General features: G+C 46.8%; 1 protein-coding gene across 2 annotated transcripts in view; it reads left to right on the forward strand.

Annotated features, from left to right (window-relative positions):
- Positions 1-16,405, forward strand: part of SLC24A3 (solute carrier family 24 member 3) — a 487,209-nt gene that overhangs the window by 418,294 nt on the left and 52,510 nt on the right. For both annotated transcript variants that reach the window (XM_030310180.1, XM_030310179.1), the window contains exons 7-8: positions 1,507-1,581; positions 11,896-11,921. In XM_030310180.1, coding sequence (XP_030166040.1) covers positions 1,507-1,581; positions 11,896-11,921 — 101 coding nt within the window. The remainder of the gene's footprint in view (positions 1-1,506; positions 1,582-11,895; positions 11,922-16,405) is intronic.

Consider the following 16,405-nt stretch of genomic DNA (forward strand, 5'->3'; position numbering starts at 1 on the left):
ATCATCTGGAACTTAGATCTGCAAATACAAAGCCTAATAAGGCAAAATCGGCACCAGAAAATACCTAAGTGTCCCTATAACAAGTGAAAGAATGTGTTCATGGAAAGAGACTGGCCTCATTACTCATTTATGGTTCTATTTAAGTCATTCTTTCATGTTATTTGAATCCTTTTCTGGTTTGACTTTGCCTGATCTTTTCTTTATAGACTGACACAGTAGTCAGGGAGAGAGGAGGCTCCAAATGTGGCCCTGTCCCTGAATCCCTTTTTCTATTGTCTTTGGTGCAGCGTGTGCCTGTCACTGGCCCGGCTGACAGCTGACGTTTGCTGTGTCCTTATTCACGTACGAGGCCAAGGGCAAAGGCAGCTAGACATGTCCTGTGGCCATGGGGTGGCTGACACTTGTCTAGGGAGGCAGGAGGGAGCTATGAATGACAGCCCAGGAAGCACGTCCGACGCATCTCTCCAGACTGTCCCAGGTTCTTTGTGAGAGTCAAAATGGACCTGCTCCACAAAGCAAAGAGAAAATAGCAGGCATCCCTTAAAAAGAGACTTGGAAGGGCTTACCAAGGAGAAATGACTTTTCCTCCGGGACAGGGATCCTGACCTAGCGTCTGCAGCTCCCCCCCCTTGCCCGCAGCTGCTCCTCCGCATGGCCCAGCTGCGGCTCCATTGCCCTCCTTTGTCTCACCCAGGGGCTTTCTTCTCCTGCAGGAAGTCTGGGAGCAGCAGGTCAGGGCTGCCGTAGCCCCCAGCAGTGTGTCTCCTGGCCTCATCCCACAGCAGAGCCATCGTATCCTTAGAGGGACATTGCCCAACTGCCAAGAATAATGTTTTCTCTAGATAAATATGCAAATCGATGTTTTAAAAATTCTGATGAAACCAGGAGTCAGGTGCCAACAAGGACAGGCATGTAATAGAGGTGAGAGAAGAGGGTAGCAGACTGGGCTTTTCCAGGCCCCTTCTGAAGGGCACCCGCTGCCCAGGCCTGGGGCTCATTGTATACAGGAGCATGGGCTGCAGCAGACACTAGAGCATTGACAAGGACACAGAGTAGGTTGCTCTAACGTCCCCTTGGCATAAGGGATGCTAAGGCTGGTGGGTTCCTGGGAGACACGGGTCTTTGGGTCAGCTTTGCCGAGCCTTCCCCACGCTGCCCAGCAGCCTGGAACACGTCCCCCCGACCTTCCCTCTCTCCTTCACAGGGGTCACTCCTACCTTTGCCCTGATTCCCTCCCCGTTTTCTCACATGAGTGTCTCCCCCTCACAGAATTGTTGCAGGTTTGATCCTACGTTGAAATCTGCCTTTCAGAAGATCCAGACTAATATGCCCAAAGGCCTTCAGTAAATTCATATCACCGGACAGATTGACTGGGACCAGCACGGGAGACAGAAATACTTGGTTGTATTTCCAGCTTATCACTGGCCAGAGCCACCAGGAGCCAGGCTTTCTCCTTTGTGCTGTGGAATAGCCTGTTTCTTACTGTCTTTTCCCCCTTTCCTTCAGGTTGTGGCTCTTTCCTCGTGGTGCCTGCTGAGGGATTCGATTTACTACACGCTGTCTGTGGTCGCGCTCATCGTGGTAAGTGTGGGATGCACACCTCACCTGAGTCCCTTGCTGTTTCTCTTCCTCGTCCTTCTCACCACTCGGGGTTATATGCAGCTCCTCCGCATGGAGTAAGTTCAAGGTCTCTGGTGATGAATGAGCGAATGGATGTCTATGCATGGAGGTGGCTTTTCTTTCTTCCAGCTACTTTGATCACCCAGAACCCCAGCATGATAGTTTGGTGCTCACAACAAGAGATTTGACTGACTCTGGTTATCTGGTTCCATGAGAGTCCTCTGCTGTTTTTCTGTGATCCCCTGACCACTGCCTCTCACTTTCTCATGGTCTCCTCTGTAACTCTCTTCAGCGTCAGTGTCCCTGGGTTTGGACCTTACTTCTGCCTCTCTGTATGCTCTCCCAGGACAGTGCCCATGGTAATTACCACCTTTGTGCGGACACCTTCACACTATATTCTTGGCAATGGCATCTCTCAAAGGTCCAGTCATGGATAAGCCACTCTGTACTGGACATCTTCTGTCCCAAACCCAACATGTCTCTAAACTTAGGATGACTTCCCCAAGACAGGACCCCCTTTCTAGTATTTCAGCCCCTATTTCTCTCTTAGCCACCCAACCTGAGAATGACTTTAAGTTGACCTTTCTCCCAATTCCACCATATACCCATTTGGCTTAATTGTAGATTTTCATCTTGTAAAAATGTCCTCAGTATGTCCCTTCATAGCCCATTTTACTTGAGGCTCTTTATGTCTTTGGCCTGAACTGACACAGCCCATCGCAGGTCAGTCTTAAAACTAGTAACATCACTGCCAGCCCCCCTCCTTCACCCCAGGCAGTCCTCAGAGCTGCCTGTACATGCCAGTCCCTTGTGACTCCATGTCACCTGTGGGGACAAATCCAGACCCCTTAGCTTGAGTCATCCAGAAGAAAGGGGGCAAATCAGAAAGACCTGAAATGGAAGCTAGCACATCTGACTTCTAATTGTGGTCCTCTCCCTTCTTGCTAGCTCTAATGACCTTGGAGAAATCAAAGTCTCTTCAAGTCTCAGTTTTCTTACCTACAGAACAGGAATAGATCCACTGAAGAGTTTACTCACCTGTCTACAAAGCACTTCCCTGTAGGTTATTTAATTGTAAATATCTCTACAATTAAGCTAAAAGTGATGTTTAATACAAGGCTTTCTACAAGGAACAAGCAGGTATTTCAGCCAACAGCAGTTCCTGACAGTGAAGATCTTGGGTTTACAACCTCTTTCCAAGGGCCGTTAACCGTCGGGAGGGTAAAGATCTGACCAAGAGTAGAGAGTTCATTTACACCGCATTGGAATTAGAGACATGCCTCTTCTGTTGAACTTTCAGTTGGTAGACTTAAAGACATGTGTGGATTCTGTGTTCTCATTCTCAGTTATTACCTGTGAGAAAGGTATGATCACCCCAAATCTAGAAGATTCTGCTGTTCACACAGCCCAGACTTCTCAAACACTCGTTGCAGTGAGCTTTGAGCTTTGTCCTGCAACGTAGGAACCCACATTGATCATGTGTGCCATTTGCTCAACCTGCCGGTAGGGTAATTTAGGACAGGTTTTGAAAGTTACTGTTTTCAAGAGACATGGCTTGGAGATAGCGCAAATGAATGCAACTCTGTATTTTGCTGCATTTCAGAAAGAGAAGACCATTCCCAGAAAGGCGAGGTGATGAGGCAGAAAGTACAGGCTGAGATTTCCCCAGGGCACAGACTTGGCATGTGCACTCCTACAGTGAATTGCCCACACTGGCTTCTTTCTCTGTTCTCAGTACAGACACCTCCTGGACTCGATGGGAAGTAACTTGTCTTCAGTCAGATTTATCGGGACATACCCATGATTTTTTTTTTTTAATATAATTGTTGCTAATGATGTGTAAAGATGTAAAGCGGTTTTGCTTCTTTGGGCTGCGGGTGATGCCCACCCGAGTAGGGTCTTTGGGCCAACCAGTAATCTGCCTCATGCGTGGCTGTGAATCACAGAGCTGAGCCAGCTGAAATACCCAGGCTGCCGCAGCTCTGTATTTTCCTCAGATGGCTGGCCGCAAGGTGCAAAAGCCAGTGATTCTCTGCTATTCCCTGAAGGTCTATACTGTGTGTTTACAGACCAGATTTCAAGGCTGGAGTTTTCCGATTTGAGAAAAATTACATTTCTCCACTGTTAGAAAGTAATGGCAGAGATAAAGCTTGAGTCCTCAGCGTTTAGTCTTGGCTCTTCTGACTTTTACTGGTGTCCTGCCAACTTCAGTGCACCCTGGAAACACCCAATATTCTTATCTAAAAGGTGTAACTCTGAGATTTCAATCCAGTAGGTTCTGGAGGAGAGCCCAGGAAGTTGAATGTTGGTCACAATCTTCTCTGCCCCTCAGGTGATTCTGATGCATGCTCACCTCAGAAACTCAACTTCAAATGCGGTTGGACACCATTTCCTTGGGATAAGTCCTCTGCTGCCTGGCAGTGATCGCTTCCAGAGGAGATGTTGAGATTCTCAAACACAAGACATCGTGGCAGCCCACTTGTCTAGATTTCTGACTGCTGTTCATTTTTGGGGTCATTTTCACATAAGTCTTAAAACTGGCGTAAGGAGTAGAACAGTCATACATAGAAGCATGGCATTTAGCAGAAAGGGTTTCTCAGTGTCCCCAAATCTATTCCATGGCCCAGCCCCAGGCTACTGCTCACACCCGCTGTTTTTATCAGGGTTTCCTGTTCTCCTTTTTCTATGTTTCCCCCAATGTCATGGTAACAAAATCACTTTCCTTCTGGCCTTCCTTATATAATATGGGGTTCCCTATGGGACCCTGCAGTGGACACTTAAAATTCCTGTATTTAAAAGCCTTCCTCCTATCCACAAATAATTACCAACCATCCGAACAATTTATTTTAACTATTAGGGTTTTTTTTTTAACCTTCTACCCACTCTTTATGGTTCTGAAATGTTCAGAAGACAGAACTCCTGGTCCCCTGGGGGGATGCAATAAAGAGCTCGTTCACCCAGAGGGCAAGTCTGGACTAAGTGGGACCAGATGGCTATTTCTATGTACATCCCAGTGAGAGGCCTTACAGACCCCCGTTCAGAGGCGCCCCAAGGACAAACTGTGGGGCCCTGGATCCAGACAACAGGAGAGACAGCTTCCACAGGGACGTTTGTGCCACTGGACCAGGAGAGTGCAGACAGTCATGATTACCTGGGTCTGAAGCAGCTGAAATGGAAGCTGGCTTGAGAGATGGATAAGACCAACAAGCAAACACATAGGAACAAGACAAGCATGTACACACTGAAACCAACAGGGCTTAAGACAGTTAACTAAGAGGGACGCCTGGGTGGCTCAGTCGGTTGAGCATCTGACTTCGGCTCAGGTCATAATCTCGCGGTGAGTGAGTTTGAATCCCGCATTGGGCTCTGTGCGGACAGCTCAGAGGATGGAGCCTGCTTCAGGTTCTGTGTCTCCCTCTCTCTCTGCCCCTTCCCCACTTGCTCTCCTTTTCTCTCAAAAATAAATAAACATTAAAAAAAAAAAAAAAAGACAGTTAACTTAGAGACCAGGGACTGCGTTCACTTGGATATTTGGGTTCCATCTACCTTGGCTCTGTGCTATTTTCTGCTTGGCTTGTTGTTGTCTTGAAGGGAGAAAGCAGAAGAAATTAAGAATGTGTTACTGTCAATGGCAATTATAGTATCAGAAACATTCAGTGTGTGTCTGTCTGCCTTTCCCACCCCATCAGGCAACTCTCTCTAGCCCTGGTGACATTCCACATAGAGAAGCCTCAGGCCCTGGGGAAGCCGCACAAGGCCCAGAGGCTCACCCCATGACTTGAGTCTCTCTCTGCAAGAGAAGTGTCCCCTCTTAGGTTCTGAAAGCATTCTGGGTTCTTGGCGCATGTCCTTATGTGCATCTGCAAACTCTTACAGACCGTCCTGCTGCATCTGTCCCATGCCGGTGACCCACCCCCAACCGACGTCCATCAGCAGCGCAGCTCTGCCTGGCCCTACTTTCTCCCGGTTCCAGCGGGCCCCACCCATCCCTTTTATTGAAATGTTACTGTAATTTACATAATCGTGTAATTTACATAAATGCAAATGATTCATTACATCCTCCGTCTAACAGCTGCCCTAAAAAGGAATACTTTATTTTTACCCTTCGTCTCTGCTTTGAGATTGCAGATTGTGGGCATTAAGAGAAGGGAAACCTCTTGGGAGAGCGGATAGGCCTCAGAGACAGGTTCTAGATCACTTCATTGGCTCACAAATCCAGACTCAGGAGGCCACCTACCTGGAGAAGGGCCCGGTAAGCACTTGGCAGCAGTTGGGGGGGCCCTTGGGGCAACTGAGCATGGGCATGTGGGGTGAGGCCCATTCGAGGTAACGCTTCCCTCTCTTCTGACTGCAATCCCCTGTCCCAAGGGGATTTTGTGGGGACACAGAGAGACCACTTAGCTGACCCAGCCGCCAGAGATGGCCTGGGAAGCACTGTCCAGGAGTGTAGCCACAGGCCACAGGTGGTTCTTGAGCTCTTGGTTTGCAATTAAGGAGACCAAGGAACTGAATTTTAACTTCAATCTATTTAAACGTATGTAGCCACATGCGGCTAGTGCTTATCATACCGGATAGCACAGTCGTAGCGAGCAAATCCATCCGTAGAAAATATATGCACATTCTCACAGGCATTCCTAAGTTTTTTTCTTTTTAAATCTAAGTTTATTTATTATTTTGAGAGAGACAGAGCAAGTGGGGCAGTGTCAGAGAGCAAGGGAGAGAGCGATTCCCAACCAGGCTCTGCAGTATCAACACAGAGCCCAATGCAGGGCTCGAACCCATGAACCATAAAATCATGACCTGAGCCAAAACCAAGAGTCGGACACTTGACCAACTGAGCCACCCAGGCCCCCCCTTCCCTAAGTTTTAACAAGCATAGACTCAATACTGCAAGACCGAGTGCTGGGTCTGTCAATGAAGGATTTCTAGTTCAGTACTCACGACTATGCAGGCCAGCGAATTACATGGGTCCCATTTTACAGATGGCAAAACTGAGGCTCCAGAAATTCAGGGACTTGCCCAGGGTCAGGGAGCAGCAATAGCTCAGGTTTGCCAGAGGAAGTGTCAAAGATGGTACATCTGTGCCTCCCTAGAAAAGAATTTGGATTTCCCCTCCAATCAAATCTGCCTTTTCATCTTGAAATCATCCTGTTTTCCCTCACCCACCATGCAGTCCACCATTAGAGAGTAAGTATGTGCTGGCTGTGCTTTCTTCCTATTTTTAGACTGAAGGGAATAGCTTCTGCCTTCCTTCTCCTGGAATTCCTTCCTTAAGACAGCTGACTGTAATTGATCCAGAATCTTCTTATGTTGCCCTATCTGTGAGAGAAAAGACATGTCAGAGTCATGTTGATGCCTGTCCTTTCCCCCTACCCCTCCACTGGCTTCCAGGGCCCTGCCCCTCTGGCTCAAGGCCTCTCCTTCCTGGCCCCCTTCTTGCAAGGCACTCCCTGCCTCTTCTCTCTCCAGTTCAGCAACACTGAAGCTCTTATGCTCATGGTACCCCCTGTTACATCTCCGCTCCCCTTCTAGCAAAGTGAGAAATAACCATGGAAGCTGGAAGATTCTCCCAGGGAATGAATGTGAGAAATTTTAAGTCTTTAAACAAATCAACGATGATCATACAAAGTGTGGCCTGTGTCATTATCCCCGCCCCTGAGAGGAGGAGGGGCCTGCTCTAAATGATGTCGGGGTACACTAGGAAGCCGCGTCTTCCTTGGGTCTGCTCCAGGAGCAGGGAAGTGGGTCAGCCAGACTGTGGGATGCAGAGAGGACCCCCTTCTCTTTCATAAGGAAGACAACTTGGAAGTTGTAGTTAACGTGTCTCTGGTTTCGCACTGCCCAGCAAACCAACCTTTTTGGTTTAGCAAACTATCCTCCCCGTATCCTAAATCTGTCCCTGTATCCATTTCCTTCCCCTGGTATCCTGCCTCTGCATACTTCAAGCCCTGCTCATAGTGCAAGTTCTGCTCAAGCCCTGCCTTTAGATAGTCTTTATTTCCTACCCTCCTTCAGCTCCCACCACTGTCGTCCACCTGCTAGAGATCCTGACATCGAAACTCCTGTTTAACCTTCAAGTGTAAACCATATCAGTGCATAACAGCAGCTTTCCAGTGCATTCCATCAGATTCCTTCCCTCAGAAGGCCTTCCCTCAGATGGCCTCGCCTAAGCCATCTGCACCCCAAGTCCCCAGAGCTGAGGAAGTCAAAACTCCATTTGGGCACATCTCCCGAGGGCGTCTCCATTCTGTTGAGTGACAAGTCGGGGCGGCAGGGGCAGCTTCCGTTTCCATCTAGGGAGGAAAGATTTTTCAAGGTTTTAGTCTCTTGAAAGACAACAGTGGTGTTGATTTTCTCCTATTACGTGTGCTGCTGAACATCCTAGTGGTGCCAGTGATTGTAACGCAAGCTACGGAAATCTCAGGCTCTTCAGTGCGGCTGCTTCTGCTCCATGGCTACAGCTTGTAGTAAGCCAATCCATGGACTGACATGCAGTGTGGGGACAGCCACCTGCCTCTCTGCTCAGAAGCCAGCCAGGCTGTCTGCTGTCCACACACCTGGGCAATTCCTGGCCCGTGTTTTCCGTGCTTGAGGGTGCCACATCCTTAGCAGTTCCCTGGGATGTCATCCAGGGATTCACCTGCCTGCTGTAAGCCTATCTCTCTTAGAAGAACTCTAGAGCAGATACCAGGACTGAAAGCTGGTTTCCATGGTACCCAACTGTTTCTCTGAGGTCTGAAGGAAAAGAGAGGTTTTTTTTTTTCTTCAAAATCACTCTTGCGTGTGTGTGTTCACATTTAGCCCATCTGTGGAACACGTGGAAAGCTTAAGGGTGAAGCCAAAGGTAGCTTTGGATGAATCACATTGGGGTCAGAGAGCAGGTCTGCTGACCAGCCGTGTGCAGCAAACCTGGGGCTCAGGTGCCACTTAGCACCACCCGTGCGTGGTCACTGGGGGTGGCCACAGTGTCTGGCACAAACACAACCAGAAAAGCACAAAGAGCTGCTTCCCCAAGCAAGGCTCGTTTTCAGAAACCTGACCAGGATAAAGGTGAGTCAGTTCCAAAGGCCACACAGCAGGACCCTCGACTGCAACACGGGATTTGAGTGGTGGTATGAGCTTGAGGGACCTGCCTGTCCCCAACTCAGAACGTGTCCTGCCTCCCCAACGTTGGCTGAAGATTCCTTTAGGAAGCCGTCTGTTTTGAGGTGCTTACCCTCCTACCAGGAAGTTTCATGGAGCCTTGAAATGTACTTGATCTGACTTCCTTCCAACCCCACTCACTGCCTTGGCAGAATGGACAGGCAGAGGGTAGGACGTGAGCACCACCTAGTGGTGAATGGGTGGGAGTGGGGGTGTGATTTCCTGTTTCAGACAGGTACCTATATAAACGATCTCGGGGGGGTTTTTTCTACCCTAGTAATGCCGCTGTAAGGGGCCAAGGCAGTGGTTTCGTCTTCTTTTAGCCATGGAAAGAGTGTGGAAATACAGAGGGATATTCAACATTTGCCTTAAGAAAAATAGAATAGACTAAAATAAAATAAAATAAAATGTAAAATAAAATAAAACCGTTAGGAGTAACAAATCCATTCCCTGGAACCATCAGCAATGTCGAGTGGGAGAGTTGCCTGTTCTTGTCATTTTAAGTTTCCAGACGGAGCGATTCCAGCACTGCGTCAGGGTGGTCCAGTGCCATACTCTCCCACAGGAACATTCTGTGAACAGTGCCCGTTTCCTCGTTTTCAGCCCTCTCAGTGTGTGATGATCAGTGGCTCAACCTCATCCAGAGGCCACCAACAAGGCTCAGAGACATAACTCGCCGTCCGCCTCCTTTCCTGTTTCCTCGTAGGTTTTCTTAAAGGCCTAACTTTTATTTCCTTTTATCTATTTTGCTATTTTTTTTTTAGTCCTCTCATTTTCCCACCCAATCTTCTTAAAGAAGTTGATTAAAACCCAGACTGTGTTTGCTCATTAGCCACAGGGTAGCTAAGGGCTCCTGGCTGTCAGTGGTCAGTGATGGGATATCCCTCATCCGTTATTTGCAGTCTTCCAGGTCACCACCATTTGTCAGAATTTGTAGGGAGGCCATGGACATTTCGCTTTCCTGGCCTGCCTCCCTCAAGCACATTCCCACCCCCAACTTCCCTGGCCACAGCCACTGCCTTAACGTTGGATTCATGATGCTCCTTAATTGTGTATCTAGTTCAGAGCCCACTATTCCCTGATTCATTGTGTCCTGTGTAAATTCCATTCTCATTTTGTACAATTCAGCCTATTCTGATTTTTCCCCATTGTTATGATCACTGAGATAATCAATCACTAGAGGCATACTGATCTATGCCCCCACCTGTCCGTCACATGGCATAGAATAAGGGCTTCTTTTATATTATAGCTGCTTTTATATTATACAGTATCGCCTGCCTTCCCTGATACGCGAAAATTAAATTGGCACTTTAATAAACTCTTTACCAGTGTCTCGTGCTCTCTTAAGTGACGATGAATTGATTGCTCCAGCGTGCTACTCGAGACTGATACTGAATTAACTTCAATTAATAGAAACGTTTTCCATCTTAAATCATTTGTTCTGTTCCATGATTTCTCAACAACAATTTTTTTAAGCTGGTGATTATACAAAAGGGTCTGGGAGCCTTCCAAGGGATGGATTGCATACCATCCAGCCTAGATCACGGGATGGTTTCCTTTATTTCTTTAATTCTCTTCCCATTCTGGTTTGACATTTCCATGCAAATGTCAACCTGTTGAATCCCATAACAAGAGTCACAAAGCTGCTGAAGACAACATCTTTGTCAATGTCTTGTCAGGAAGTGTGAGTACAAATAAGTGAGGACCCTTTCTTCTCCTCTTGTCTTTACGCCTTTGGGATAATTGGAGAGAGGTCTTTTCATGTGCCTTCTGAGCCATACCTGCTCGTCTGTGTCCCTCCCCTGCTCGTCTCTGCCTCTCTCTCGCAACATATGGTTATTCTGATCTCTGGGGACCGAAGCGATGCCTGTGTCATTTGTTGACTTTACCAAATCTGTGCAGTACTGACACTTTGAACCCAGATGTTTCTTCTGCCTTAGAGTCTCCAGAGGGCCACCTGCTCAGAGATGATCATACCCAGAAGCAATCGTATCTGGTGAAGGTGGAAAGTGCAAGCTATGAAGCAACGCTCAGCTTCCTGCTTGACTAAAATATAGGCGTTCCCACTTGTTTTCAACAGTGCACCGTTTGGGCACATAAATGTGTCATGGAAAGAAGATTTAAGAGCCAGGCCCGAGTTCTAAAACAAACTCTGTGAACCCTCAAGAAAATTCCTTGTGTTCTCTGTGGCTCCGTTTCCCCATATAGAATCAAAGGGCCAAAATTATACCGCTTCTTCCCCTAAAGTGAGAAGTGATTTGGAATGATATATGAGCTAGGGGTTAAATGAATTCAATTTTTGTTGTATATTCCTTTTGGATACTATCTGATCGGGGCAAAATCTCCATTTGGTTCTTGTATTTCTTCCAGCTGCCTCTGACTCCTGCTTATCTCCTTTAGCAAAAGGGCAGGCCCGTGGCCCAGGGCATGGGCAGCCCACAGTGCCCTGCTGAGACTTTCAGTCACTGTTGTCAGCACATTTATTTTTCTCCCTCTGCACACTGGTGGCAAGTGAAGCTGGTTCTCTACTTCTGGTTGTGATGCAGAGTTTCCTTTGAAAGTAAATTCTTTTAGGGAAACAAACAAACAAACAGACAAAATAGGTCCACTTAAAAAAATATTGAGTACATAGAAGTCTGCATGCTTGCCTAAAAGCTTAAAGGTACTACAGAGTACACAGGCACATGCAGACGTCTTACAGGTGGCCCACAAGTGGCTAATGCTTGCAAGCATCTGCCAGGCTTCCCCATCCCCTTCTGGATCTAAAATTCTACAGTGCGGCTTGCTCTGCATAGCAGGGGGTCATGTGTTCCTCTCACTGCACTGTTGGACAGAAATTGCCAGGAGGGACAGGATGGTCTGCTGCTTCTCTCCTCCTCAATGTGCCACCCCCATCCGCCAACACCACCTCCTGCCACTAACATTAGCCACACATGAAACCACACAGAGGGAAGCTTATCTGCAGATTCGTCGTATTCCAGGCCAGCCCCAGCCTGATTCCCAACAAACCAGCTACATGGTTGGAAGACGTGCAGTCATAAAGCACGCGTATGCGTGCAGACATTGCATATGTGTGTATGTCTAATTGTCCTTTTTTTCTTTTTCTTTCTTTCTTTTTTTTTTTTTTTACAGTTCATTTATGACGAACAAGTTTCCTGGTAAGTACCTCTTTTTCCCCTCCAATTTCTCCTTGCTGTGTTACAGAGCCAAATATATTGAAGACCAGAGTCAGGGTTTAGGAAAGAAAGGGGGATGTCATGGCAGCTTAGAACAACTAGCATTTCTTGGGACCCATTTGACCGCAACAAAGAAACTAAATTAGCTCTGACAGAGCAGAGACCTTTTCCCTTGGGCTGGGACGGTGGCCTTCCATTGGGGATGCTAATACTTCACTGTCTTTATCAGCCAGGTTAGATGGCATGACTTAGCTGTGCCTTTCTGCAGTTAGCCATTTGCTAGGTCGTGGTTAAGATTTGACTAATCTTTTCAAATTGCGTCCAAACCACATTGGCATATTCAAATACCATGTAAATCTTAGGAAATGGAGATGGAGTCACTTCCATTATCCTTAACCCACTAAAGTTCTGCCTGACATTCAAGATGATCTTAGGCCGATGAAAAATCAGTGATTTTTTTTTGATGGATACAAAACTTAAACCAAATTAAATATATGGGAACATGTGCATTTGGGCCAACTATCCAAATCCCCATTTTTCAGGTGGGTTCTAAACAAGTCAAATATGTTTGGAATAGAAATAGAAATTGGGTATGTTGTGCATTCCTGTTATGTTTTTCAAACATTTGATCTGTAGATACAGAGAAATGTGAAATAGCATTTTAGGGATAGATAAGTGTGGCACTGTAGGAAGGTAGGTAAACAATTTCCTTGATACTATTTTTTTAAGTTTATTAGTATTTGAGACAGACAGACAGACAGAGAGAGAGAGAGAGACAGAATCCAAAGCAGGCTCCAGGCTCTGAGCTGTCAGCACAGAGCCCGATGCGGGGCTCAAACTCATGAATCACGAGATCATGACCTGAGCCAAAGTCAGATGCTTAACTGACTGAGCCACCCAGGCACCCCTCATGATATTATTTAAAGCTAAGAATGAGCCTTCAGCAAAATGAGCCTTCAACTGGCCCGTTGTCAGAGTGACATTTCTTTGTCTTAGGCTATCTCTGATATTCAGAATTTGGGCGTTGCAGATGAACTTGTCTCATTGATGGTAAATGTTATTCATCAGGCCAGGGTCTTAAGTATACTTTTGCCAACTCTCCCTCTCATCTGTTCAGGAGGGGCGAGGAAAAGACATCTAGGAAAACTTGTTTTAAGACACGTAATCTTTATATCAACCCATAAAAAATAAGGAGGTCTTCTTTGGGAAACTGTGATGAGCAGGCTAACTGGGATTAAGATGTCTCAGGTCAGAGGTCAGAAGCCAGGGAGAACCGCCTCATGGGATCCACCTGGATGTAGTGGCCAAGTAGAGTGGTGACCTCTTCCCCCCATGTCCTTAAGTGCAGAACAAGAAAACTTGCAAAAATATTCTCAAACTGATGGCACATTTAGCATGACCACCACTCTGCCTTAGCAAACAGTAGGTGCTTAAGAGTTGCTCAGTGTTGCTGCTCTTAGCTAACAATGCTTCTATACAGACAAGTTATGATCACAGTTGATCTCAGCAATTTTTCTGCTGTTTTGTGTTTGTGTGTGTGTGTGTGTGTGTGTGTGTGTGTGTGTTCTGTCTGTGCAGAAACCTTAAGAAAGGATATCCATGGGTGGTTTACTGTTGGTTTTTCTTTTTTTTTTTTTTTTTTCAACGTTTATTCATTTTTGGGACAGAGAGAGACAGAGCATGAACGGGGGAGGGGCAGAGAGAGAGGGAGACACAGAATCGGAAACAGGCTCCAGGCTCCGAGCCATCAGCCCAGAGCCTGACGCGGGGCTCGAACTCACGGACCGCGAGATCGTGACCTGGCTGAAGTCGGACGCCTAACCGACTGCGCCACCCAGGCGCCCCAACTGTTGGTTTTTCTTAAGTAGAGCTCTCTTTCTACACCTGCCTGGTTTTGCTGGCAAAGGCAGGCTTTGTGACCAGCCAGTTTCGGTCCTTACCCTCAGAATGTCTTCTAGGATACGGGTACCTGGGTGGCTCAGTCAGTTAAGCATTCAACTCTTGATTTCCATTTAGGTCATGATCTCGTGATTTGTGAGTTCGAGCCCCGTGTTGGGCTCTGCATGGACAGCACGAAGCCTGCTTGGGATTCTCTATCTCTCCCTCTTTCTCTGCCCCTCCCCTCAAAAATAAATAAACACTTTTTTAAAGTGTCTTTTAGGATATTTCAGGTGGTATGGAGCAAGAAAGGGAGAGACCATTTCCTCTGCATTCAAAGGTCAAATCTCCTACAGATGTTAGGAGGTGAGAACCCTGGGCCTGCTCCAGAGAGCCAGATTCTGAGGTCCTCAGATCCCCAGCTTCAGCACCAATGCTCCCACATGAGTAAAGAGTTAGGAAGGCCATGGATGAATGAGGTGCAAATTTCCCAGCATGCTTTGTTCCAGCCGGGGCTGGGTTAGAATCATAACTCGTGCACAGGAGTAGTTGCAGGGAAGAACAAGGAAGCTCATGGCATCAGAGCATCATTCCCAGACTGCCGCCTGTTACATAATGACTGCTGTTATGTGGATGGGCTGACAGAGGACATTTTTCATACGAGTGAGGCTGAGAAATTGAAGTCTACACCACGGACCCGTAACTGCTTCTAGACTTCCAGGGATCTCAGCTCCTGGTTTAAATATAAAGTATATTGAACTTTAAGGTGTTTTTCACCGTCCACCAGAATACTGGGTATTTTTCATACCCAGCCAAACACAAGTATTGGCTTTGCTGAAAAGGCGTGTCTAGGAGCTGATTTCTGATTTCTCAGTTAATGCCGGCTGCTTCAACCTGTACAAATTAGACCACAATAATATTTCAGTATTACTAAATGATAAATTCCATTCCTTGTTGTAGAACATTCCATCATGTCCTAGCGATTTCAAGGGAGGTAACCAATTCATCCCAAATCCTCAAAAGGAAACTCATTTCAGTTGTGTTTATTTTGAAACAAGAGTACCCTTTTGTTAAATTTTTCTTAACGTTTATTCGTTTTTGAGAGATGAGAGAGACAGAGCATGAGCAGGGGAGGGGCAGAGAGAGAGGGAGACATAGAATCCGAAGCAGGCTCCAGGCTCTGAGCTATCAGCACAGAACCTGATGTGGGGGTCAGAGCCATGAACCATGAGATCATGACCTGAGCTGAAGTCGGACGCTTAACCGACTGAGCCACTCAGGCTCCCTGAAACAAGAGTACTCTTTATGAGCCTTGTCAAATACAAATACACAAAGGTGAGGCTTCCCTGTTGTACACGGCTTTCCCACTCCTGGATCAGTGTCTGCAGTAGGTCACAATCAGACAAGAAGTAGCAAGCAGAAGGTTTTTAGTAGCAGAAAGCCAGCTAAAGCGTGTTGAAGAAATAGTGATTTATTTTTCTTGCATAACAAGCGCCCCAGATGGTGGTGGTCCAAGATGGCTCCGCATTTCTCTCGGCCTTTCCTAATGGTCAAGAAGGCTATTGCAGTTCCGGGCATCAGGTCGGACTGACAGCAAGAAGGAGGAAGAAGGAAGACTCTTTTCCACCTTACATCTCTTCGGTCCCAACTGGGTCTACCTTGACCAACAAGTGGCCAGGCAGGATAGAATTACAACTCTAGACTAATCATTATTACTTCTTAAAATGTTTTATTTATTTATTTTTGAGAGAGAGAGATGCATGCACATGCCTACGGGAGAGACTCCAAGCTGTCAGCACAGAGCCCAACTCGGGGCTCAATCTCACAAGAACCAAACCATGAGATCATGACCTGAACCAAAATCAAGAGTCAGACGCTTAATCAACTGAGCCACCCAGGCTCCCCTAGACCAATCATTATTTATCCTGGAGGTAGGACCACCCTCCTTCAGATCCAGTAGTCCCCACTTGCTGTCTCAACTCGTAGGGTTCTATAGTTCTATTAGCAAGCCAGAGGCAGGGTGCTCTTCATATGTTTGGTGCTTCTCAGTTAGAGAACTACCCCTAAAGATTACAGTTAAAATAGAAAGTATCAGAGATCCACCAGTTAAGATGCATTGTATCAACCTGAATCCATAATGACAGCTCAGTGAGGCCCACAATATTGCCAGAAGGAATTTGGAATATGTCTTCAGTGAGTCTGAAGTCCTGATAAGAAAGCAAAAGGATTCAGGTTGATATTCTTGTTTCTTCTTTGAGCCTCAAGCTGTAACTTTGGGAGAGAAAGGAGAGCCAGGGGACATGACTTGGAGCATATCTATATGTGGAGCATTTGGGACCAGCATTCTCTGTTCTGGACCATAAGAAAGCAGGGCCTCACCCTCTGGGTGAGAATACGGAGTAACGGGGAATAACCCTCCCAATACAGGAAAGAATGATCTTTGGCAGGAGAACCAGGGGCCAGTTGAAGGCGGTTCAAATTGGAAGTTTGTGGGAAAGGAAGAAACAAACCGAGATCATGCCACAAGACCAGGTCCTCAGAGGACAGTGGATAGGCTGCAGTCAGGAGAGGCAGATGGAGAAGTGTCC

This window comes from Lynx canadensis, chromosome A3, assembly GCF_007474595.2.
Source record: "Lynx canadensis isolate LIC74 chromosome A3, mLynCan4.pri.v2, whole genome shotgun sequence".
Lineage (NCBI taxonomy): Eukaryota > Metazoa > Chordata > Mammalia > Carnivora > Felidae > Lynx > Lynx canadensis.